The sequence below is a fragment of the Amblyraja radiata genome, chromosome 20, assembly GCF_010909765.2.
Source record: "Amblyraja radiata isolate CabotCenter1 chromosome 20, sAmbRad1.1.pri, whole genome shotgun sequence".
In the NCBI taxonomy this organism is placed as follows: Eukaryota; Metazoa; Chordata; class Chondrichthyes; order Rajiformes; family Rajidae; genus Amblyraja; species Amblyraja radiata.
This window is the reverse complement of record NC_045975.1, coordinates 28,947,101-28,973,730: the sequence shown is the minus strand read 5'-3', so window position 1 is coordinate 28,973,730 and position 26,630 is coordinate 28,947,101. Positions and strand designations below refer to the sequence as shown.

Genomic DNA, 26,630 nt, shown 5'->3' with positions numbered 1-26,630 from the left:
GGTGGCAAAACAAAAAAATGTTAATGATAACTGGACTTTGTCAAGACGGGACAGAGAATGCAAACATGCAGTAAACCTCCATGTAGAGGCAGAGTAGGATAAGATTGCATTACAAGGGCAGCACAGTGGCACGGCGAAAGAGTTGCTGCCTTACAGTGCCAGAGATCTGGGTTTGATCCTGACTACGGGTGCTGTCTGTACGGAGTTTGCACGATCTCCCTGTGAGCGCATGGGTTTCCTCCGGGTGCTCCAGTTTCCACCCACACTCCAGAGACATACAGGTTTGTCGGTTAATTGTCTTTGGTAAAATTGTAAATTGTCCCTAGTGTTCACAGGTTATAGGAGTAGAATTAGACCAATTCGGCACATCGAGGCTACTGCGCCATCCAATCATGGCTGATCTCAGCCTCCTAATTCCATTTTCCTGCCTTCTCCCTATAACCCATGATACCCGTTCTAATCAAGAATTTGTCTATCTGCCTTAAAAATATCCACTGACTTGGCCTCCACAGCTCTCTGTGGCAGTGATTAATCACCTCATAATCTCATGTAGGACAGTGCTGGTATATTGGATTCGCTGGTCAGCGCTGATGCAGTGGGCCGGAGGGCCTATTTCTGTGCTGTATCTCAAATCTAAAGTCTAAAAGAAAGATCTTTATATGAATACATGCAGTATTTGTAACATGAATTGATGGGATATATAGAAATAAATTTATATCATCAATGGTCATTTATGGTTGCAGAGCAACACAGGATAGAAATTGCATTTTCTGGGTTACTGAAGTTTGAAAAGAAATAGGCAAAAATGGAAAAGATAGAGTAGCTCGTCTAATAAAATAAAGTAAGGAAAAATGATGTTAACTCAATCAAAGTAGAATCAGTTTGGAGCTCAGAAACACGAGTGGTTGTTGTTTATAGACTCCTTGCATGGTACTGTAGGGCATAGTCAAAAGTTTGTATAACATGAATAATTTAAGTAAGTTGGTTTATTGGCCAAGTATTCACATACAAGGAATTTGCCTTGGTGCTCCGCCCACAAGTAACAACATGACATACAGTGACAGTTACGAATCAGACTCAGAAAACACTAAACATCAATAATAATAAAACATTAATGGTAAAACACCATTGATCAAGCATGTGAACCAGGAAAATACCAGATCAAAGGGAGGCTACAGATTTTTGGCTGTTGAGTAGAGCAACTACTCGTGGATAAAAACTGTTTTTATGTCTGGCTGTGGCAGCTTTGACAGTCCGGAGTCGCCTTCCAGAGGGAAGTGATTCAAAGAGTTTGTGGCCAGGGTGAGAGGGGTCAGAGATGATCCTGCCCGCTCGCTTCCTGGCCCTTGCAGTGTACAGTTCATCAATGGAGGTTAGGTTGCAGCCAATAATCTTCTCTGCTGATCGGACGATTTGCTGCAGCCTCCAGGTGTCGTGCTTGGTGGCTGAGCCAAACCAGACCATGATGGAGAAGGTGAGAACAGACTCTATGATGGCCGTGTAGAAATGGACCATCATTGCCTGTGGCAGATTGTGCTTCCTCAGCTGCCGCAGGAAGTACATCCTCTGTTGTGCCTTTTTGACTGTGGAGTCGATGGTAGCCCCCCACTTAAGGACCTTGGAGATGATGGTTCCCAGGAACTTAAAAGACTCCACAGATGTGACTGTTATCGAAGGGAATTTTAATCCACATATAGATTGGAAAAATCATCTTAGCAGTAATAGCAGGAAAGATACATTTATGGAGAATACAAGAACTGGCTTTCCAGATCAGTATGTGGGAAACTAACTAGGAAACAGGATTTTAGATTCTGCATGATGCACTGAGAACAGTTAGTAATCATGTACTTAATGGACCATGAGCGAAAGGTGATCAAAACATGATAGAATTTAATGTTTAAGATTGGAAAGTAATTTAATCTGAATTTGGGGTATTAAATTTAATCACAGCAAACTGTGGTATGAGATGGCGAGAATAGATTCAGAGGCTGTATTAAAATATACAACAGCAGGCAATCACTTGGTTATCACTGAATTGATGAATAGTTTACAACAGACATATATTCTAGTAAGGATCAAAAACCCAGCAGGAGAACTTGTTCAACAAGAAGTTAGAGATAGTATTAGAGAAAATAATAAAGCTTGTAATATTGCTAAACAGAGCAGCCTCTATAGATGAGAAGAAAGGCAATTTACAAGAATATCTATTGTGCACCATAAAACTGATGATATAAAAGCAATAAAATAGACTATAAATGTAAACAAAATGATGAGATCAGCAAAAGTTAATCTGAGTCTCCTTTGGACCGTGATAGGAGAAGGTATATTGGAAGTGATATTAAATTAAATTATATTATAAGGAAATGTCAGCGAAATTAAACATATCTTGCAACAAAATCAAGGTGCTGGCTGTGCACAGCAGATCAGACAGCATCTGTGGAGAAACAATCCATTGACATTTCACATCAATGATCCTTGTAATCCACCTCTAGATTATTCTAGAAGGGACTGCAGATGCTGGTTGACACCGAAGATAGACGCAAATCGCTGGAGCAACTCGGCAGTCAAGTAGCTTGACCCGCTGAGTTACTCCAGCATTTTGTGTCTATCTAGATTATTCTGTCTTCATTTTCTCTGGCCCCATCTCCCTTGCCGGCCACACACTTTGCCATTTCCCATTCTCTGAGTGATGAGTTCTCAGCAGCAGCAGCAGCAGCAGCAGCAGCAGCCTCTGCCACTCCAGTCCATCTCCTTTCTCAGGAATTCTGAGCTTGACATGACATGAATTCTTCTTCCATTGCCTTTGCCTTTGCTAGGCATCTTTATCCCCATACTGTTGACTCTCTCACCTCTCTTCAGAACGGCACTGAAGCATGGTGACTCTTACTGTGTTGATTCCAGAAGAGGATCTACAATCATCCATTACAGTTGCTCCACTCTGTTAAATCGCTATTCCATTTGAAATCTATAGTCGGAGGGTGGTGAATCTGTGGAGTTCACAGAAGGCTGTGGAGGCCAAGTCAATTGATATTTTTATGGTGGAGATTGATAGATTCTTGATTAGTACATGTGTCAGGGGTTCTTGGGAGAAGGCATGGGAATGGGGTTGAGAGGGAAAGATCGATTGAAGGGCGTAGATTGTGCCGAATGGCCTAATTCTGTTCCCATAACATGAACTTTATCAGTTTAAAAACTACCTTCCGTACTCTAGAATTTTACCTGTTGTACTTGTGAATGGCTTGACTGTATTTATATATAATATTATCTGATTTAATTGAATAGCATGCAGACAAAAGCTTTTAACTGTATCTCTCAATACACGTGGCAAAAATAAACAAATACCAATACTATTTCTTGATCCAACTAGAAATCTCCTTCCAACCTCTCCAAATGACTAGATGTATTTATCCTTGTCAATGCACTGTTAACTACCTCCATTTCCCTCCCATCCTTACTCTTAACGCAACCCCTCTGCACCCATAGCACTTTAGTTTTACTTTTGTTTATTCTCACGTGTACCGATGTACAGTGAAAACATTTGTTGTGTGCCAACCAGTCAGCAGAAAAATGATACATGATTACAATCAAGCCATTCGCAGTGTACAGATACATGATAAATGGAATAGCGTTTAGTGCAAGGTAACGTCCAAGTAAATATTGTCTGAGGACCTCCAATGAGTTAGATAGTAGCTCAGGATTGCTTTCTAGTTGTTGGTAGGATGGCTCTGTTGCCTGATTACAGGTGGGAAGAAACTGTCCCTGAATCTGGATCTGGATCTGAATCTGCGTTTTCACACTTCTGTACCTCTTGCCTGACTGGAGGGGAGAAGAGGGAGTGACCAGGGTCCTTGATTATGTACTGTGTACACTATGGATTAATCCCAACATGGTCAGCAAAACTGTTGATGATGGCAGTGGCATTGTGGTTTGGCTAAGAGCCGTCTACCTTGCAGCTATCTGGAATTCTACTCTACTCTACTCTCTTCAGTTCTGTGTTCACAAACTGTCGAATGTAAGAATTTAATCGTTCTGTTTCAGGATATATGACCACACTCTTGACCTCCCGCTGCACCATGACCTCGCATTGGCCCAATTAATCCTTGATAGTCACTGACCTCGCTTCCACTCGACATCACCCTCCACAGCCATTAGCTTTGAAGTTCCCTTAATCCTGCGCAGTCCACTTGTACATCCTCTCCAACATCCACAAAGAGGTCTTACGGAACGTAACTTTTCCTTTCATTTCTGATGAAGGTCATTCACAAGCTGAGTCTTTCCGCAGTTGCTGGTTCACCTGTGGCAATAATAAACCCATATCAGTTTTTAATTTCAGATTTCACTCCTACTATTTCACTTCACCCACAGGGTATTGATTCTTTGTAATCAAGAAGGCTTTGGAATCTGTCGATGAAATCTTCAAGACAGACATCGATACATTTTTTGAATATGAAGGGAATTCAAGAATACAGGGTAGATACAGGCAAATGGTGCTGCAGTACAAGATCAGCTATTATTTTAATAAATATTAGAAGGGCATGAGAGGCTAAATGGCGTGTTGGTACATCTGTTTTTTACGATGCATATTTGCCAATTCCTGTGGTCTTGTAGCCCAAGATATTTATGAGGGTGTTGCCAAGACTCGAGGGCCTGAGCTGTATGGAGAGGTTGGGCATGCAAGGAACACGTGGCTGAGGGATGATCTTATAGAGGTGTATAAAATCTTGAGGGGAATTGATTGAGTGAATGCATATTCTTTTACCCAGGATAGGTGAATCAAAAATCAGACAACATGTTTAAGGTGAGAGGGGAAAGATTTAATAGGAACCTGAGGAGCAATGCTTTCACTCAGAGGGTAGGGGAATATGGAACAAGCTGCCAGAGGAGGTAGTTGAGGCAAGTATTGTGACAGCATTAAAAAACCCCACTTGGATAGGTAGATGGATAGGATTGGTTTAGAGGGATATGGGCCAAACGCAGGCAAATGGGACATGTTTAGATGGAGCATCTTAGTCGGCAGGAATGAGTTGGACCGAAAGGCCTTTTTCTGTGTTTTAAGACTATGACTAAGAGAGGGACGTTTGGTAAGTGTTTAATAAGAGAAGGAATTAGTGAAAAAAATCTATTGTGTTAATAATAGGAAAACTAACTGACATTATGACAAGAAAACAATAAAAAACTATAATCTAATGAAGCCAATCGTGAGGAATTGGGGCTTGAACTTGGCGTTCAACTGTTTGGTTGCTGCTGTGATCCCGGTTGATGATGAATAAGAACTTAAGTTGTCATATAGAGTTCACAGTAATTCAATTTCTATATCAGTTGTGTATCAGAAAGTTTACCTTTACTGGTGTCTTTAATATAAAGTTATCACACTGGATGAAAGTCTATGTTTAATTCCTCTTAACATTTTAACAATCCAGAATGATCCAGGGGGTTGTTTAAGTTTAGGCTGCTCCTCAAGTCCTCAATACTAGGTATTATGGGACCAGATTGTCCTATGAGACCTCGATAAGAGCCGGAGGAGGTAGTTGAGGCAGGTGCTAAAGGGCCTGTCCCACTGTACGAGGTAATTCAAGAGTTCTCCCGACTTTTTCCCTGATTCCCACTCGGAGAATGTCCGTAGTGAGTCCGTAGGAGTTCGTGGATGCCTCGTAGCGGCTCGTACGAGTAAAAAGTAACAATTTTTTTCATCACGAGTATTTTTTTACTCCTGGCCATTTCTCACAGTGTTGAAAAAACGTCACTAGTTTACCGGATTTCCCGAGTACCTACCGTTACTCGTATGAGCCGCTATGAGACATCCACAAACTCCTACGGACATTCTCCGAGTTCGAATCGGGAGGGGAAACCTCGTACAGTGGGACAGGCCCTTTAATGCACAGAGTATCTCATCCAGAGTAGGGGAATCAAGAACCAGAAGACAGGTTTAAGGTTAGTGGGGAAAGATTTAGTAGGAACATGAGGGGTAATATTTTTACACACAGGGTGGTGGGTGTATGGAACGAGCTGCCGGAGGAGGCAGTTGAGGCAGGTACTATCGCAACGATTTAAGAAACATTTCGACAGGTATATGGATAGGACAGGTTTAGAGGGATATGGGCCAAACGCAGGCATGTGAAACTATGTTGCTGGGTCATGTTGGTCTGTGTGGACAAGTGGGCCGAAGGACCTGTTTCCCTGCTGTATGACTATGACTTTAAGTGAGCATATTGCAGGGACCACGGTAAACAGCTCAACTCCTGGTATCTGTTTGCATTATTAGTAAAGAGCTTGTTTATAGACTCCACCTGTTATGAATGCCAACCAATTGATTGCAACATTATTATTGAATGCCAACCAATTGATTGCAACATTATTTTCATTCCCTCTGTCTTAAGACTATCGAATTATTAAGTGTGACGACATTTTCGCTCTGCTTTGTTCAGAGTGGATTGCCCTGAGCTACCGCCTCACTCCCATATTAAATGAGTGCTGGAACACAACCATGTTGCAATGTTGAAGTGAATTGCACCGTTAACATATTAGCAGTTCAGTGGTTCACAATTATGCCTTTGGATCTTCTGGGCTACTTGACCGAGGAATTCTATTTTTCTAAGTTTCTCTGCGTGATTATTCTGAAGGCTCATTGAACAAAAGGTCAGTCTTGTTATGTCGTTTGATACACAAGAGGAAACAAAGTGCTGGGGTAGCTCAGCAGGTCAGGTAGCATAGACACAAAATGCTGGAGTAACTCAGCAGGACAGGCAGCATCTCTGGAGCTGAGTTACTCCAGCATTTTGTGTCCTTTGATGTAGTAATCAGCATCTGCACTACCTTGTCTCTATATTATTTATTTTGGGGTGTGGATTGTATGAAATTCTCAAATCTGAGTAATCAATGAAAAGCATTTTTTAAATTTTATTCTCTCTACTCATAATCGCCCGTATCCTTCATTTTCTACTTATTAAATTAAAAAAACAATCCCATTTTTCTTTATTTACAAGTTAATCTGAGTAACAGAATGAATAGTTTTGATCTGCAATTATTTACTACTTAATCCCTTTAAGAGCCTGTTTTCTTTTCCTAACCTCATGGTTGGGTTTAATGGTGGCTTTGTGACATCAAGCCTTGCATCAGTCAGTATTGTTTTTCACAGTATGACTAAGTTTTAAATATAGTTTATCAGATCCTTTTGTTTTTACTTAGCCATCTGTCTAGTCCTGCCAGCTTTGTCCATTTTATTTAGATATGAAAAAGCTTCCAGCCCACTGAGTCTACACCAACTAACGATCTCAATACATTAGCTCTATCCTATACACAGAGGAAAATTTACAATCTTTACCCATGCCAGTTAACCTACAAACCTGTACGTCTTTGGAGTATGGGAGGAAACTGGAGGACCCCGGAGAAACCTCAAGTGGTCATGGGGAGAACGTTCAAACTCCGTACAGACAGCACATGTAGTCTGGATCGCAGCTGTGTCTCTGGCGCTGTAAGGCTGCAATTCTACTGCTGCGCCACCGTGCATAGACTAGTCCTGTATGCCTGTGTTTGGCCCAAAGCTCCCCAAACAATTCCTGTCCATATATGTGTCCAAATCCCGTCGAAAGGCCATAATTGTAACTGCTTCTATATCTTGCTCTGGCAGCTAATTTCAAATATGGTCTACTCTGTGAGTTAAAAAGATGCCCCTGATGTTTCTCTTAAATCTCTCCCCTGTCACTTTAAAACTACGGCCTCCTGTTTTAGAAGTCTCCACCCGTGTGAAAAAACTGATTAGTGTTAATTTTATTCATGCCCCTCACGATCTCGTACACCTCACAAAGTCACCCCTTGGCCTCTCTCCCTCCAAAGAAAAAGGTTCTTGCCTATCCAACCTCTCCCTATAATGCAAGCCCACATGACATCCTGGCGATTCTCTTCTGACTACTTTCCAACTTACTGGCATCCTTCCTATGCTGGGTGACAGAACTGCACACATTATTTCACGTGTGACCTCACCAACTACATGTACTGCTGTATCATAATATCCCAACTTTTGTACCCTAAAGTGCTTCATTTACTGAGGCGTCTGACCCTCACTACCATAGCTTGTTATCATCAATGTAATATAATTGAAAAAGTTACCCCTCGTGTTCCTGTTAAATTATGTCAGATAAGGGAAATATCAGGTCGAAAGGGTCTCAAACATCAACGATCCATGTTCTCCAAAGATGCTGCCGAACCTACACCCATTCCAGCATTTTGTGTCCTTTTGTGTATTAACCAGCATCTGCAGTATTTTATTTCTTCGTATATGATAGGCACTTCTGCTGTAACAAAATAGTTACATTCCTAAGAAATCCCCAGTTACCAATAATCTCATTATAGAACAATTGTCTTAATGGAGAAACGGGACCAGAGTGTTTCAGATTTGCATTATCAAAGTTATTTTTCCCCACAGTATTTACAAAAATAAAGGTATTTTTTGTAATGTTACTTTTGGTACTGCAGAGTTTCAGTGCACAAATGTCAACAGTCAGGATTCGAGTTAGGATCCCAACTCGAAACGTCACTTCTCCATGTTCTCCAGAGGTGCTGCCTGACCGGCTGAGTTACTGCAGCACTTTGTGTTCTTTTGTGTAAGCCACCACCTGCAGTACCTAGTTTCTACATGTCAGTATAAGTGATCGCTTGTCAATTTTAAATAGCCACCCATGGTGAAAGTCATAGCTGTGATCTGAAGAGACAATGGTGTCTGATCACTGCCAGGAGGTTATATAGAAATGAGCAACAAAGCCTCTATTAGCCTTTCACTAGTAGAAAAATTGCTTCTGCTCTTAGTTATCTCATCATGTTCAGAATACCCACAAATTGATTCATGTGAAGATTGCTTAAAAATACAATTTAGCAAGTCGAGACGGTAGGTTGATTTCCAAACGAGCTTTATTGCAAAAATGGTGAAAACAACGGTAATCTTGTGACAGCTAAATACTCATGTGCTACTACCACAATGGTGGTTAACAGAATGAATAGGCTTGCCCAGAAAAATGTGCGAAAACAATCCCCTCCCCACGGTCATGTGACCGAGATAGCCAACCGCAGGGTTCAACTACCCACAGGCACCAGCAGGTGTCGCTTCAGGACCCCCCCAGAACCCGAGGTACGGAACTGAGCGGGGACCTGTACAGAACAACCAGAACGTGTGGTCAGCGAAGGCGGGGCGGGCGTAACATGGGCGACCGGCGAAACAAGGCCGGGATCAGGCAACGTTGGCGGAAATAACAGGGGTGGGGGAAACAGGTACACCTAGTATGGGTGGAACGACCGGTGGATGACCTCTACATCACGGCGAGTCATGCAACCGCCCCGTACATCCACGACGAGGGAGAAGGCACGCAGGAAATCGGCTCCCAGGAGCGGCTGAACGATGTCCACCACGATAAACGTCCACTCGTATGAGCGGGAGTCGAAGGTAAGTGAAAGGGTCTGCGTACTGTACGTTCGGATGGTGCTCCCGTTGACGGCTGTGAGCACGGGGCCCCGCTTACCAGCACGGATGTCGCGCCCGGTCAGAGGGAGGATGCTGACAATTGCACCAGAGTCAACGGGAAAATGGCGGCCGGAGTGGCGGTCGGGGACGTAGAGGCGGTTGTTCGGGCCGATCGTGATCGCCTCTACAGATGATCGGCCGAGGCATTTTCCTGAAATGCACAGGGCTGGCGGCAGTGTCAGGCCTCCGCGCAGCATTGGAGATGATAGAAAAACCAACTACCGCGAGTCCCGGATCGCTGCTGTGGCTCCGCGCTGGCTCGTGGGCGGGACCTCGTCGCGGTCACGCTGAGGCGAAGGGCGCGTTGGTGTAGACACACGGTTAATGGCGCCACCATCTTTGTGCTTCGTCAGCCAGAGTTCGTCGGCCCGTTTGACGAGCTGCAGAGGATCGGCAAAGTCGGCACCTGCAAGCATGAGGCGGACATCGTCAGGCATCTGTTCTAAGAATGCTTGCTTGAACAGCAGGCACGGGCGTTGGCCGGCCATTAAGGCGAGCATCTCGGCCATTGTGATCTCCCAAGCGATCCTTGTGCAGAAGGCGGGCAGGGTGGTCCCGGTGGCTGAGCCCGAAAGTGTGAAGGAAGAGGGTCTTGAGGCCTTCGTACTTATCGGTCGTGGGTGGGTTCTGCAGGAAAAGCAGCAGACGGGACGCTGACTCCTGCGTAAGGGTCCCTATGACATGGAAATAGTTGGTCTCATCAAGGACAATACGGCGCAGGTGGAACTGCGCCTCCACGTGCGCGAACCACACTTGAAGCTGTTCAGGCCAGAACACCGGCAGCTTGAAGCTGACGGCGCTCCGATGGGCATCGGGAACGGCATCGGGAACAGCGGCGTCCTGCATATCTGCGTCCAATATCAATTGGGCGTGTCGGGGTCACCAGTTTAGCGAGTCGAGATGGTAGGTTGATTTCCAAATGAGCTTTATTGCGAAAGTGGTGAAAACAACGGTAATCTTGTGACTGCTAAATACAATGCTACAACCACAACGGTGGTTAACCGAATGAATGGGCATGCCCAGAAAAGTGCGGGAAAGCAAATCCCTCCCCGCGGTCACGTGACCGAGGTAGCCAACCGCAGGGTTCGACTACTCACAGGCACCAGCAGGTGCCGCTGCAACAATTTAATTCATACTCTCACTTTTGTTAATAATATCTATAGCAGGACATTAAGGGGCAGAGTCTGGTGGGGACTCTGCCCCTTAATATATTATTCTGTGCAAAGTTTATCTTTGGGGAACAAATATATTTAGCTGTGCAAATAGGTTACCGATAAAATAAGGAGACTTTTCCTTTGCTGGTTCTCCAGATAGCACTGGAGATTTATTGTAATGTATTTGGATTGGAGCCTTTACTGAGTTACTGGGAAGCTGTAACCATGGTAATTAAAAGTCAAGGGTGTTTTATTGTCATGTCGCGCAGACAGAACAATTAAATTCTTATTAGCAGCAACACAACAGAATATGTAAACATAGTACTCTTGAAACAATATAATAAATGAGAAAAAAGGTTTGGTGTGTGTGTGTTTGGCGCAGATATACATAATATATATACACATGCACACGCACATAAAAACAATAATAGTGCAAAAAGACCCAACCTATATAGTTCAGAGCTTATTTGAGTTTAATAGCCGAATGGCTGTAGGGAAGAAGCTGTTCCTGAACCTGGACGTTACAGTTTTCAGACTCTTCTCTTCTTCCCAATGGCAGGAGTGAAATGAGCGTGGGGCCAGGGTGGTGTGGGTCTCTGATGATGCTGGCTGCCCTTTTGAGGCAGCGACTCCTGTAAATCTTTTCGATGGTGGGGAGGGCAGAATTATGTTCTGTGCACCGAAGCTCTTGAACAAATATGGATGCTTCATTCTAATAGCAAGACACACCACAATATAGTGCACACATCTTATTTCCAATGATGATTTCTGTTTTCTTTATCAATTCCATTTTCTATATCCATTTTATTTTACAAGGTAAGTTGTCCCTGTGCTTCCCCTCTAAAATTAAGTGTGTGAGTTCACTTTCCATGTATGCATTGTATTGCAGATTTGGTCTTCCTTAATTTGTTTGACCTCCAAATGTGTGCTTGCATCAGATGATGTATTAATGCTTTTGAAGTGGAAATCCTCTTGGCTCCACTCAGCACCATTCAGGGACTCTTCAACATTGGGGAAATAGATCATGCAGTACTCCTGCATCTTTAGGTATAACCTTGCAATGACCTTGTGATTCACACAGCCAATTACAACTTCATTTGACAAATGCCTCTTTGAACGAAGGATTTTGCGGACCTCCCCTCTTTCCCAGTGTTCTTTCTCCCACCCACACAGTCCACCTGAGCAAGGATCCTGGCACAAACAGCATCTATCCACGTTCTCCAAAGATGCTGCCTGACCTGCTGAGTTACTCCAGCATTTTGTCCTTTTTTGATTACTTTACCAGGTTCCATTATTGACTCCGATATTTGCCAATTGTTTTGGTATCTTGCTCTGTCCCTTCTAGACTATACTGCATCGAGTTCAATTATAAGCCAAGACAGCAGTACATTAACAGCTCTGCTGGAGTAAAGCTCGCAGCAGTGTGATATATTGCATCGAAGAAAGTGAGAAAAGCAATGAATCACTGGTAAGCTCGAATAACCTTGGAACATCTGCTTCCTTGAGAGCTTTCATCACATCAAAGGATCTCTCTGTTACTCCATTGGAAAATAGATGATGTGGAGCATTTGACATTTGATACTATTACAGCTTATGAAGCTCAAATATTTGCTAAGTACATTCAGAAATTAAATCTGCCAATGTTATGAGGTGGCACATTGATACAGTGGTAGAGTTGCTGACTTAAAGCAACAGAGACCCATGTTTGATCCTGACTATAGGTGCTGTCTGTACGGAGTTTGTGCGTTTACCCTGTGACCGCGTGGGTTTTCTCTGGGTGCTCCAGTTTCCTCCCACACTCCAAAAACAAGCTAGTTTGTAAGTTAATTGGCTTCGGTAAAATTGTAAATTGTCCCTAATGTGTAGGATAGTACTTGTATGGAGGGGGATCGTTGGTCAGGGCAGACTCAATGGGCCGAAGGACCCGTTTCCACGCTGTATCTCTAAAGTCTAAATATTCAACATGAAGCAAAGATTCACCAGCAAGGATGAATTTTCTTCCATGATTGTTCTGCTGTTGTACAAGTACCTCTTCATAAGGTTAATTGGCATCGGTAAAAATTGAGAATTGTCCCTACTGTATAGGATAATGCTAGTGCAGGCGGTTTTCACTGGTCGGCGCGGTTTTTATTGGCCGAAGGGCCTGTTCCCGTTCTGTCTAATCTCTAAAGTCCAAAGTCTAAGAGACTCTCTGACAGTGAGCTGCATCTTCCCAGGGACGAACAGAGGGAGCTCAGTCCATCTTGGATTCCAGCCACAGCAGTCACCAGATGGTTACACTGCAGAGTTGGCAGAGACCTGGCAGTCCGCCACCGCTACCCATGCTGAGTTTTTCCTGTAAAATGCCCAGTGTCAAATGATCATTTGTGCAAAATGCACAGTGAGCCCGCCTTGGCAAGTTTGATGGAATGTGTCCAGTTTGATCAGTGAAATCGATCAGTCGAGAACCAGGTGTACATTTAACTTTGCTCAGTATTAGCAAAAACACCCTCCACAGCTTTAGCTTTCCCAGTGAAAACTGCACCCCATAATATTACAGGACCACGAACTTCCAAGGAAAGTAGACTCTTTCTAAGCTGCAATTTAAAATGTATAAATAGGTGGGATTTAAACCTGCTAGTGTCAGTGGCTTTTGTTTTGTTGCTTGTCGCTTATTGCCATTCTATCAACAACTGGAGAGCAGTCCTGAGCTACTATCTACCTCATTGGAAACTCTCAGACTATCTTTAACCTGTTCAGTGCCACATATGAGTATACTCTGGCCAGAGTATACAAGTGAAAACAAATCTTGGCAGTGAACAGGTTAATTGGACTGTACTGGACTTTATCTTGCACTAAATGTTATTCCCATTATCATGTATCTGTGCACTGTGGATAGGGTTGCCAACTTTCTCACTCCCAAATAAGGGATAAAAGGTCACAATAAGGGACAAATTCCCGGCAGCAATTCGTTGACTGACTCGGCTATGGCTGGGTGAATGATGAGTTGGCCCGGGTGCTGGACTGCACACAAAGCCTAGCCGGTGGGCCAGCTGAGGAGTTTTGGCCCGGACGCCAGACTTTGCATGCGACGTCGCACATCCCGGGCCAAAATTCCTCAGCTGGCCCACCGGCTGGGCTTTGTGTTCTGTTGCACGCAAAGTCCAGCACCCCATCCAACTCATGAACCGATGATCGGGCATGAGAAGGAGGGGTGATGTTGTCGGCAGTAAGCGAAGGTCGGACAGCTGGCCGGGCTGCTGCTCGACGGGGCCATGGGCGAGGCTCTGCTGTCGCACTCCATGGGCTGCACTACGTCGGGCCGGGTGAGGCGGGGCAAAACGCGGCGCTCCAACCTGATAGTCCCCTCGACCCGAGTAGTAGCAGTCAAATACGGGACAAGAGCAGTCCCGTATGGGACAAACCAATTTAGCCCAATATACTGGATGTCCCGGCTAATACGGGACAGTTGGCAACGATAACTGTGGATGACTCTATTGTTATTGTGCATTGCCTTTCCGCTGATTGGATAGCACATGACAAAAGCTGTACTTCAGTACACGTGACAATAAACTAAACTATACAGTCACTTGCTGTAGCTCTCCATAAGTCAAATGTAATGGGCTATTTTAAGCCCATTGGAAGAGTCATAGTAATATAGTGTGAAAGGCCCTTCAGCCCAACTTGCCCACACCGACCAACATGTCCCATCTGCACTAGTCAAACCCTGCCTCAACTACCTCCTCTGGCAGCTCGTTTCATACACCCACCACCCTTTGTGTAAAAAATAAAATTATCCCTGAGACCCCTATTAAAGAAAATTACAAAAAGGTTTTATTTAATGTTGGGGTTTACTAATTGCACCAAGAAACTTATAAAAATGCCTCCAAGTAGTAACTGTAATAATTTAATTCTGTCAAAGTGATTTGTAATGCACATACAACGACTCTGTGCAGAGACTCTTTCTTGTTGCAATGAATGATCCAATTTGTCATAGCTTATAGCAGAGCTAATAGAAGGGCATTGTAAGTGGCAGCCCTAATAGACAGTTTGGGGCACAGTCTGGTTTTGTTTTCAGATAGATGATCTTGAGTGATTGTGGTTATATCACTACCATCATTTATAGCAGTGTTTTATGACTGTTAATATGCTGAATTTGTGTAACATGTGCAACAAGATGCCAGGCATCAAAATTCAGCAGCATGACAAATTATACGGATGGATTTAATTTCAAACTTTTCCCTTTATAGTTGGTTAATGTGTAATCCTACAATTTAGTGGCCTGTCCTTTTGTCCTTGTTACAGAGCAATGCGTTTCAAATGCCTTGAATTCATTTTGATAGTAATGGGGGATATTTTATGGAGTTTACATTTAATATTTTTGCATTATTTCTTTCATGTTTTCTCATGCCCACTAATTTTCTCCCTTCTGCTCCGCAATTTGAAAATGTGGAAGCTTGCTGTGTTCCAGTGTGTCCTTCAAATGTCCTCCTTTCATGTGCGAGTCTTCTCCACGCATCTTAATAGGCTGGCCAATGATGGGACATCTAAGCTGAATCATGCTGGCAAATGCTCACTTGCAGCTCGGACTACTCAATGACCAGCAGTCGTGTTTGAAATTCCTCTTGTCTATTCAAAGCTTCTGAGGCCGACTGTGATAAGTAACATTTGTAGTTGTGAATAAATCCTATATTAGTCCTTGCCTTTCCAGTATCAGAGATGCTTGCCAAAATGAAAATTACTTTTGTGAGTTTCTTTCTAGTACTTCAGTTCAACTTCAGTTCTTCATGTTGTATTGTGCAGAATGGTTAATTCACCTGTTAAAGAACTTGTACAATTAGGTTTATTATTGTCACGTGCACTAGGGTACAGTTAATAGCTTTGTTTTCCAATAAGATCAGATAATACTTAACATAAATATGATGAAGTTCAACTCAAGTACAATAGGTAAAGAAAAAGGGAGGTGACAGTGTGCTCAGCAGCTACAGTTCTCAGCAATGTAGCGCAAAAGAGACAATGTCCAATGTCTGCAATGGGGCAGAGGTGAATCTTACAGTACCCAAGCACTTGAAGGAACGTTCAGAAGCCTGATAACAGAGGGGAAGCAGCTGTTCTTCTCTAGTTGTGCACTGTTTCTTCATGTACACAAGCTATTTACAAGTACAAACTGTATTCACAAAATCTACATAAAAATATTGAAGTATAAAATGTTACTGAACAAGTTAACTTGTTTGGTACACAAATGTCTTGAGCATTTGACTAGAGATACAGTGTGGAAACAGGCCCTTCGTCCCACCGAGTCTGCACCGACCAGTGATCACCCCGCACACTAGCACTATCCTACACACGAGGGACTATTTACAACAGAAACAAATTGAACTACAAACCTGTGCATATTTGGAGTTAACTGGTAACTTGCACTTGCGATGGAAACAATTTATACGATTAGAATAGCTTTGAGATTAAAGGCTCTTCAGATCACTTTGGCCATTTAGCACCAATTAAAATACGTTCATTTTAATTTTTTGATTTGGATTATTATGTACATAATTAATCACATGGATGTGAACAACCTTCCGTTGTAACAAAACAAAGTATGTACAAAGTGCTGGAGGAGCCTAGCAGGTCAGGCAGCATCTTTAGAGGGAATGGAGAGGACGTTCGGGTCAGAACCATTCTGCAGACTCTGTTTGTAATCTTGTTGATGACAATCCTTCATTTAAGTTTGCTGTTATACAACATCATATGTGGCACATGGACATGCAGGAAGGCTATGGATCATGTGCAGGCAGAAAAGATTAGTTAATGTGACATCTTGTTTGGCATGGATGTTGTACAGCAAAGGGCCTGGTCCTGTGCTGTACTGTTTCAAGTCCTATAACTTCAATTACCACCGCAGCTGTTTCGTATAGTTTGGCTATTATGGATCCATTAGTCAATTATCCTTCTATTTAAGATACACTTCTGTGCAGATCATAAAAATGAAATAATTTAAAAAGCTTGTGCAGAAATAAAGGACATTTTTGATTTCAAATATTCATTGTTAAACCAGATTTTCAATTAAAATGCAGTGTATATGTTTTAAAGTTGAGCAATAATGAAGAGGATTATTAATAATTAAGAGAAGATCCATCACCTTTACAGCACCATGAATAGGCTCACAAATGGAATATGTAGTATATATTCCACCTATTCATGATAGCTGTAAAGGTGATGGATAGCTGCCACCTTCAATTGTTAGTCATCTACCAAAGGTACTCTCAGTGTGACTCAGGGCCAGGGTTTGTAGGATTTACACCTAGCAATGAGGATTTACACCTAGTAATATTTCCGAAGCATGTTGGTATGTGTCTAGAGGATCGCAAAGTGCCAAACTTGGGAGATGCTTTTGGGGGAATTGAGCTGAATGACTTGCAGTACATTTTGTACATGGTACACTCTACAGCCATGGTACATCATGGTGGGAGGGAATGAGTGGTGGAGACAACTCATCAGCATGTACCTGGGTGAGCACTTAAGATCCATAATCACTGGGGCTATTGACCAGGAGCTGAGTAATGTGAGTCTTCTAAATAGCTGTATGGATGCAATGGTCTCAATGGCTGTCTGCAATGGTATAAATTTCTATATTTCTATGTTTTAGATTTAGTTTCAGAAATACAACAAGGAAACATGCCCTTGACCCACAGAATCCACGCCGTGCACCGATCCCCATATACTAGCACTGTCCTACACACTAGGGGATCATTTACATTTTCTTTACCAAACCCAATTAACCTACAAACCCGCTCGTCTTTGGAATGTGCAAGGAAACCAGAGCACCCAGAGTAAACTCACGCAGTCACAGGGAGAACGTACAAACGCCATACAGACAGCACCCGTAGTCGGGATTGAATCCGGTTCTTTGGCGCTGTAAGGCAGCAACTCTATTGCTGTGCCACCCTTAGCTTGGGAGATGCTTTTGGAGGAGTTGCGATTCATGCTGAAGATACTTGCAGATCAGAATGGGAAGGATAAGAGATCATCTCCAAAGAATATCAGTAAACCAATTTGTTGACAATTTGGCACTTTTACACATACCAGCCTTTATTTCTGTTTTATTTTTGGAAATTGCATTCAGATTGTGCACCTGCCTTGGTAGGATTTGAATTTTATGTTTTAATAGTCTCAGATGAGGCAACATTCATGGAGAACTCGACAGATGGATAATTCCTTTAGCATACCTGTATCCTAAATGATTTCACTTACATGACATTTTTGTATTTTAATAGTTACCATATCAGTCTCATGGAGTATATTTGCCTAGTAATTTGGTTGGGGTGAGGTGGATCTTTTAGTGCCATGCAATTTGCAATTCAATTTAACCAGGCTGGATAGTATTTGCAGTAATTTTGGGTCAGATCACATCAGTCCTGAAGTTTGCTGGAGTGCTTCATGTAGTCAGTCATCCTTCCAATCCTGATTCATTTCTATGTTGTTGATTCACAGGATGATTTTATTCACTATGGAACACCCATTTTAAATGCATCTTTGGAGAACCTGGTGGTGTTGTCCTCAGTGTTGATTTGTTGGCCACTTCCTGGACAATGTGATCCTAATCCCTTGGAAGGCCCCTGAGTTCAAAATAACCAACTTCTTGCATACCACCACCCTTCCCCAATGTACATCCACTCTCCAGTCTCCCGTTCTCTGCCTTCCTAACCCCCAGTTTAAGTGATGCCCCCACCTCTCCCCTTGCCTCTGCTTGCAGAGAGTACCAGGCAAGTTTCCATTCCCATGCTCTGAGGAATTTTCAACCCTTCTCCCCAATCTCTCTAGGATCCATGTCCCAGTGGATATTCATAAGGCAGAGATTGACAAATTCTTGATTAGAACGGGTGTCAAGTGTTATGGGGATAAGGCAGTAAAATGGTATTAGGAGGCAGAAATCAGCCATGATTGGCGGAGTAGACTCGATGGGCCGAATGGCCTAATTCTACTCTTATAACTTGTGAACACTAGAGATAATTTACAATTTTACGAGACAAATAACCTAAAAAAATCTGTATGTCTTTGGAGTGTGGGTGGAAACTGGAGCACCCGGAGGAAACTTGTGAACTTGTGTCCCTCCCAACATAACGTCTTGCTAACTGGAGTGAGTCCATGTAGTCACTGAGTGATGGTAAGCTTCAGGCCCTATCCATTGCTCCCAGTCCCCAATTGGGTCTATTAAATCAAACGTCGGGAGTGGTGCATTGGGCAGCATGCTGTTATAACCTAGAAATACAAGTACAGGTACACAACCTTTTATCCGAAAACCTTGGGACCAGACACTACTCGGATTTCGGAATTTTTCGGATTTCGGAATGGAAGATTTTTAGCGTAGATTAGGTAGGTAGCGCGGGCGGCTTGAAAAGTCTGGAGCGGCTGCCTCCTCCCCGGAGACCGGGGAATCATTGTAAATCATTGCTTAAATGTTAGTCAGTTAGTTTGGAGGGATTTTATGTGGTGGGGGGGGGGTGAAGGGGGAAACTTTAATTCTTAGTCCCCTACCTGGTTGGAGAGGCGGGGAGCGGGCAATGCCTTACCAGGTTGCCGTGCAGTAAGTTCCGGAGCGCTGTGGCCGCCGACTCCCAACATCGCGGAGCTGGGGCTGCATGCGTCCGGCCGCGGGCGGCACCGGTTGGAGTTCCGACCCCGGCAACTCTACCCCTGGCTGCGCGGCGCTCCAAATCCAGCGCGGCCCGCGGCCAGGCGCCCGCAGCCCCAGCTCCGCGATGTTGGGAGTCGGCGGCCACAGCGCTGGGATACCAGCGGGGAGCGGGCAATGCCATACCGGGTCGCCGTGCGGTAAGCTCTGGAGCGCTGTGTCCGCCGACTCCCAACATCGCGGAGCTGGGGCTGCGGGCGTCCGGCCGCGGGCGGCGCTGGATTTGGAGCGCCGCGCAGCCAGGAGTAGAGTTGCCGGGGTCGGAGCTACAACCGGCGCCGCCCGCGTCCGGACGCCCGCAGCCCCAGCTCCGCGATGTTGGGAGTCGGCGGCCACAGCGCTCTGGAGCTTACTGCACGGCGACCCGGTAAGGCATTGCCCGCTCCCCGCCTCTCCGACCAGGTAGGGGACTAAGAATTAAAGTTTCCCCCTTCACACACCCCCCCCCCCCCCACCCCCCCCCCTTCACATAAAAGCCCGCCAAACTAACTGACTAACATTTAAGCAATGATTTACAGATGTTTAAGTGTCTCCCAAGCCGCTACAGTAGTACAGACCTGGGTTGACTGTGTGTCGTTTCGGGTCAAGTTTGGCGCCAAACGCGAGCTTTGGTGAGCAGATGACATCCTGGAAAAAATGTCCGGTTTTCGGAGCTTTTCGGTTTCCGGAACTCCGGATAAAAGGTTGTGCACCTGTACTTGGTAATTGGTGGGGCAGTGACCATGCTGATCATTGTTTAAATGCATTAGTGGTATTCAAGCTTCTTTTTCTATCAATTTTGATTGATAGTTTCTTGATTAATACGGGTGTCAGGGGTTATGGTGAGAAAGCAGGAGAATGGGGTTGAGAGGGAAAGATAGATCAGCCATGATTTATTGGCGGAGTGGACTTGATGGGCCGAATGGCCTAATTCTGCTCCTGGAACATAAGAATTTGTTGGACCCGAACTGCAATTTGCAGCCCATGTTGTTCTGTATCAATGCTAGCATTCAGTGCCGACATTTCCTGATTCACGGTCACTGAATAAGTCAAATTCCATTACCAAATCCACCTTTTGAAATCCTGTTGGTGATGTGGGATTAAATTCTACAACTCCTGTTGCACGTACTTTAATAACTATGTCATTGGAACGCCTGCTTGTACATTCCTTGATCTATATATTTTTTTTGTCCTTTAAAACTGCAAAACTGGAGGAATAGCTTGCCAATCTGTGTGGTGTTTTATAAAGGCGACAGTGCAATAGTGAGGGAATTTAAAGGTTGTTCGAGGAGTTGGGAACGTTTGGCTGCACTTTTGGATTCCTGTGGTCTCTCAGTATTGTTGCATTGGTGACTGCAAGGCAGTAGTATCTTTATTTAAATTAATCTTGTTTGGCTCTGATTATATCCAGAAAATAAGCCCGTGTCGGTAGTTCCTTCCTACACAGAAAATAACATTGTATGCCATTCATTGAGATGTTTGTGAGTCTTTATGATTCTCTATGACTCTCCATGATTCTATGACTCAGCCTCTGAAGGACATACACTAACAGTTCTCTCCAATTTCTCTGCTATCACACTTATCTATTTTCTGCCTGGTTTGTTGCTCTTTATCCTGCTTCTTTGACCAGGTTTGTAAAAATAAGTGGTAGACAAAGGAAAATAACAAATTTGCCCTTCATTTGCATTTTTTACAGAATAGTTTACCACAAATGGGCCAGGCAGCAATCACATTACTGTAGAGTAAAAGCATCATGAGAGTGAAAGTAGATTCAGGCTACATTTTTGTCACCTGCCACCTCCTTCCTTTTCTGTCACATCTACCTTGAGTGTGCCAGTTGAACTCCCTTGGTTTACCTCTCGCACACCAGGCACTAAATATTTTTCAGCATTGGACTGAGATATAAATCTACTTTACAGGTCGATATCTCGGAACATTGACACAGAACAGTACAGCACAGGAACAGGCCCTTCAGCCCACAATGTCTGTGCCAAACATGATGCCGAGACCTACTCTTACCTGCCTGAACAAAATCCATGTCCCTGCATATCCATGTGTCTATCCAAAAGTCTCTTAAATGCCACTATCGTATCTGCCTCCACCATTGCTCCAAACAGCATATTCCAGGCACCCACCACCCTCCACATAAAAATAGTTGTCCCACATATCTCAATAGACAATAGGTGCAGGAGTAGGCCATTCGGCCCTTCGAGCCAGCACCGCCATTCAATGTGATCATGGATGATCATCCCCAATCAGCGCCCCGTTCCTGCCTTCTCCCCATATCCCCTGACTCTGCTATTTTTAAGAGCTCTATCTAGCTCTCTCTTGAAAGCATCCAGAGAACCGGCCTCCACCGCCCTCTGAGGCAGAGAATTCCACAGACTCACCACTCAGAAAAAGTGTTTCCTCATCTCCGTTCTAAATGGCTTACTCCTTATTCTTAAACTGTGGCCACTCGTTCTGGACTACCCCAAAATCGGGAACATGTTTCCTGCCTCTAGCGAGTCCAAACCCTTAACAATCTTATATGTTTCAATAAGATATCGTCTCATCCTTCTAAACACCCTCGACCACTGCTACACCACCATCAAGAATGCCTATCGTTCTATCCCTCGCCCTCACTTCGGTAAGTCCGACCATACCGCGGTGCTGCTTCTTCCTGCCTACAGGCAGCAATTGAAGAGCGCACCCCCAGAAGTGAGGACAGCACAGAGCTGGTCGGGGGGGCAGAAGAACAACTCCAGGACTGTTTGGAGTCTGTAGACTGGGCAATGTTCAAGGACTCGGCAACGGACTTGAACGAATACGCCACAGTCGTTACAGACTTCATAAAGAAATGTGTGGAGGACTGCATCCCAACAAAAACCTTCCGAGTGTTTCCCAATCAGAAACCTTGGATGAACTTTGAGGTCCGCACTCTTCTAAAGTCCAGACACAGGGAATTCATGTCCGATGATACAGTGGCCTACATGAAGTCCAGATACGACCTTGGTAAGGCCATCAAAAAGGCCAAAAGGGACTTCTGCTCCAAACTGGAGGATGAGACAGATGTTCGGCAGCTGTGGCGGGGCCTGAATGCAATCACCTCCTACAGGGCGAAACCAGGAGGCAGCTCGAATGTCGGTGAAACATCACTCCCTGACGAGCTCAATGCGTTTTACGCACTCTTTGACAGGGAGAATACTGATGTGCCTTCCCGATCCCCCATTCGCTGTGATGGCATTTCAGTCTCAGTCACAGAGGCCGACGTCAGGAAATCCTTCAGAGGGGTGAACCCCCGAAAAGCACCTGGTCCTGATGGTATACCTGGTCATGTTCTAAAAACTTGTGCGGACCAACTGGCGGGAGTTTTTACGGACATTTTCAACCTCTCACTTCTGAGGTCTGAGGTCCCCACCTGCTTTAAAAGGGCATCAATTATACCGGTGCCCAAGAAGAGTAAGGTGACGTGCCTCATTTGACTATCGACCAGTGGCACTAACGCCGGTGGTGATGAAGTGCTTTGAGAGGCTGATCATGGAGCAAATCAACTCCTACCTCGACAAAAACCTGGACCCACTGCAGTTCGCTTACCGCCACAACAGATCAACGGTTGATGCGATCTCGCTGGCCCTCCACTCCGCACTGGACCACTTGGACAACAAAAACTCATATGTCAGTCTGTTATTCATCGATTACAGCTCGGCATTCAACACAATCATCCCCTCCAAACTGGTTACCAAACTCGCAGAACTGGGTCTCTGCGCATCCCTCTGCAACTGGATCCTCGACTTCCTCTTCCACAGACCACAGTCTGTTCGTATTGGTGGAAATGTGTCAGCCTCGATAACAATCAGCACGGGAGCACCTCAAGGCTGCGTGTTCAGCCCCCTGCTGTACTCACTCTATACCCATGACTGCGTAGCCAACCACAGTGCGAACTCCATCATCAAGTTCGCTGACGACACCACTATTGTGGGGCGTATCACTGATGGGGATGAGTCAGAATATAGAAGGGAGATCGAGCAACTGTCCATATGGTGCCAGCGCAATAACCTGGCCCTGAACACCAGCAAAACCAAGGAACTGATTGTGGACTTTGGAATGAGTAGGAGGGGGACCCACAGCCCCATTTATATCAACGGGTCGATGGTTGAAAGGGTCAAGAGCTTCAAATTCCTGGGCGTGCACATCTCTGAAGATCTTTCCTGGTCCGAGAACACTAACGCAATTATCAAAAAAGCTCATCAGCGCCTCTACTTCCTGAGAAGATTACGGAGAGTCGTTTTGTCAAGGAAGACTCTCTCTAACTTCTACAGGTGCACAGTAGAGAGCATGCTGACCGGTTGCATCGTGGCTTGGTTCGGCAATTTGAGCGCCCTGGAGAGGAAAAGACTACAAAAAGCAGTAAACACTGCCCAGTCCATCATCGGCTCTGATCTTCCTTCCATCGAGGGGATTTATCGCAGTCGCTGCCTCAAAAAGGCTGGCAGTATCATCAAAGACCCACACCATCCTGGCCACACACTCATCTCCCTGCTACCTTCAGGTACAAGGTACAGGAGCCTGAAGACTGCAACAACCAGGTTCAGGAATAGCTACTTCCCCACAGCCATCAGGCTATTAAACCTGGCTCGGACAAAACTCTGATTATTAATAACCACTTTCTGCTATTTGCACTTTATCAGTTTATTTATTCATGTGTGTATATATTTATATCATGGTATATGGACACATTTATCTGTTTTGTAGTAAATGCCTACTATTTTCTGTGTGCTTAAGCAAAGCAAGAATTTCATTATCCTATACAGAGACACGTGACAATAAACTCACTTGAACTTGAACTTGAACTCCAGAGTGTACAAGTCCAGCTGTTCCATTCTCGCAATATATGACAGTCCCGCCATCCCGGGAATTAACCTTGTAAACCTACGCTGCACTCCCTCAATAGCAAGAATGTCCTTCCTCAAATTAAGGGACCAAAACTGTACACAATACTCCAGGTGTGGTCTCACTAGGGCTCTGTACAACTGCAGAAGGACCACTTTGCTCCTATATTCGATTCCTCTTGTTATAAAGGCCAACATGCCATTCACTTTCTTCACTGCCTGCTGTACTTGCATCTCCTTTAATTTTTGCCCGTCTCGCCTTCACGCTATGCCCTCCAATATTTGAGAATTCCAACCTGGGGAAAAAGGGATTGTAGAAAAAGTGGTGTTGAATTTCTGTAGAAGTTGTATGCTCTAATTCAGTACATCGCCATGGAGAATGTACAAGGTGCAGCCTGCGCAATGTGTCAGTAAATGTTCAGAAAGTATTTAGTCATGGTTATGTACATTGGTGTTTGCACAAAGCTCCTGATTTGGCTCAATTCTATTTACAGGTGACTGACTGAAATAACAACTACTCTCCACGTGACTACGCAGTACTCCTGAATTTACTTTAAGAATTTAACATCGAGTTGAAGAGTGTTTTCATTCCACAGAAGACTTGGGTTTAGAATTAAATGGCTGATAAACAAATCAGGTATTTGCATCAATGTTATTTTTATTGACTGTTAAAATTTTCCTCTAGAATTGCTCTCGACTACATGTCGGATAAATTCCATCTAAATTAATAATTAAGGAACTTGTCCTCTCATTTTAGCAGCAGAATCTGTTTTAACTTTTAATATTTCTGCCTTCCTCTCTTCCAAATCACTACTCAAAATGGGGTACAGTCTTCCTGGTAAGAGATGCCCATGTATACTGTTTTACTCAAGGGAATTTAAAGGCTATAATTCACCCGCATTTTACTGTTACTGCATTCTGAATTGTATCACTTTTGTGTGCTTGTTTACAAAATTACCTTGACTGCTTTCCACCAAAGGAGGTTCTTTAGTTCTACTGTATGCTAAATGCATGCAGCTTGGACAAGATCTATGGTTTCCTTCTTTTGTTTCTGCATGGACAAGTGTTTATTTGTATAATATCCTGACAACAGAACAATGAAATTCTTACTTACAGCAGTTTAAAAGGCCCAGAAACAAAACATTAATATACAATAATCAATAAATAATAACAGTAATACCAGATAGCTATAATGGTTTAAAAACCAAAGTCCATAAACATAGTCCATCGAAGATCATAGTGATTGAGGTTAGTGTTGTTAAAGGGCCTGTCCCACTTCGGCATCATTTGCGCCTCACGCAGATGGCGCGCGAAGATTTTGTACATCCCAAAATCCTGGGGCGCGGCACGCGACCGCGTGTCACTGCCTACATCACCATGCACCATGCACGCATCACGTGCGCGGCATGACACGCACTTCGTGCGTCATGACCTGTAAATGATGTCGCGTAAATTACGCGCAAATGACGCCCAAGTGGGACAGGCCCTTAAGTGTTCAAGAGCCTGATAGTTGCTGGGAAGAAGCTGTTCTTGAACCTTGTTGTCAATGTGTTCAAGCTTCTGTACCTTCTTCCCAATAGTAGTAGCGAAATGAGACTGTGCCCAGGGTGGTGTGGGCCTTTGCTGATATCAACTGCTTGTTAAGACAGCATCTCCTAAAGATCCATTCAATGGTGGGGAGCTGATGGACTGGGCAGTGTCTACACCCTCTGTATTCTACTTCCTTCCTAGATGTTGAGTTGCTGAACCAGACTGTGATACATCTAGTCAGTCTGCTCTCCACTGTCCACCTGTAGAGGTTTGGTATTCATCAATATACCAAATTTCCTCAATGTTATAAGGAGGTAGAGGTGTTGATGAGGCTTTTTTGTGCTTGCATCAATTTGCTGGGCCCAGGAACTACAGAGATATGCACACCTAGGAACTTTCCACTGTGGTCAAGTCGATAAAGACAGATTCATGAATCCTTGCCTTATACCTCCTGAAGTCAACGTTCAGCTTCCTGGTCTTACTGACAGACAATAGACAATAGGTGCAGGAGTAGGTCATTCGGCCCTTTGAGCCAGCGCCGCCATTCAATGTGATCATGGCTGATCATCCCCAATCAGTACCCCGTTCCTGCCTCCTTCCCATATGCCCTGACTCCACTATCTTAAAGAGCCCCATCTAGCTCTTTCTTGAAAGTATCCAGAGAACCGGCCTCCACCGCCCTCTGAGGCAGAGAATTCCACAGACTCACAACTGTGAATTGTTCATGAAAAAGTGTTTCCTCGTCTCCGTTCTAAATGGCTTATCCCTACATGACCCTGTATCTCCAGACATGAATGTCTGATGTCTGGTCCTCAGTAGATTAGTCTGTGGAGGCGGGTAGGAGGCGGGTAGGAGGCAGGTTCTCTGGATGCTTTCAAGAGAGAGCTAGATAGGTCTCTTAAAAATACCGGAGGCAG

General features: G+C 44.3%; 1 protein-coding gene across 2 annotated transcripts in view; it reads left to right on the top strand.

Annotated features, from left to right (window-relative positions):
- The window catches only part of slc25a22 (solute carrier family 25 member 22), a 109,737-nt gene that overhangs the window by 27,681 nt on the left and 55,426 nt on the right, over window positions 1-26,630 (top strand). For both annotated transcript variants that reach the window (XM_033039164.1, XM_033039165.1), the window contains exon 2: window positions 24,678-24,820. In XM_033039164.1, coding sequence (XP_032895055.1) covers window positions 24,801-24,820 — 20 coding nt within the window. In that variant the 5' untranslated portion in view covers window positions 24,678-24,800. The remainder of the gene's footprint in view (window positions 1-24,677; window positions 24,821-26,630) is intronic.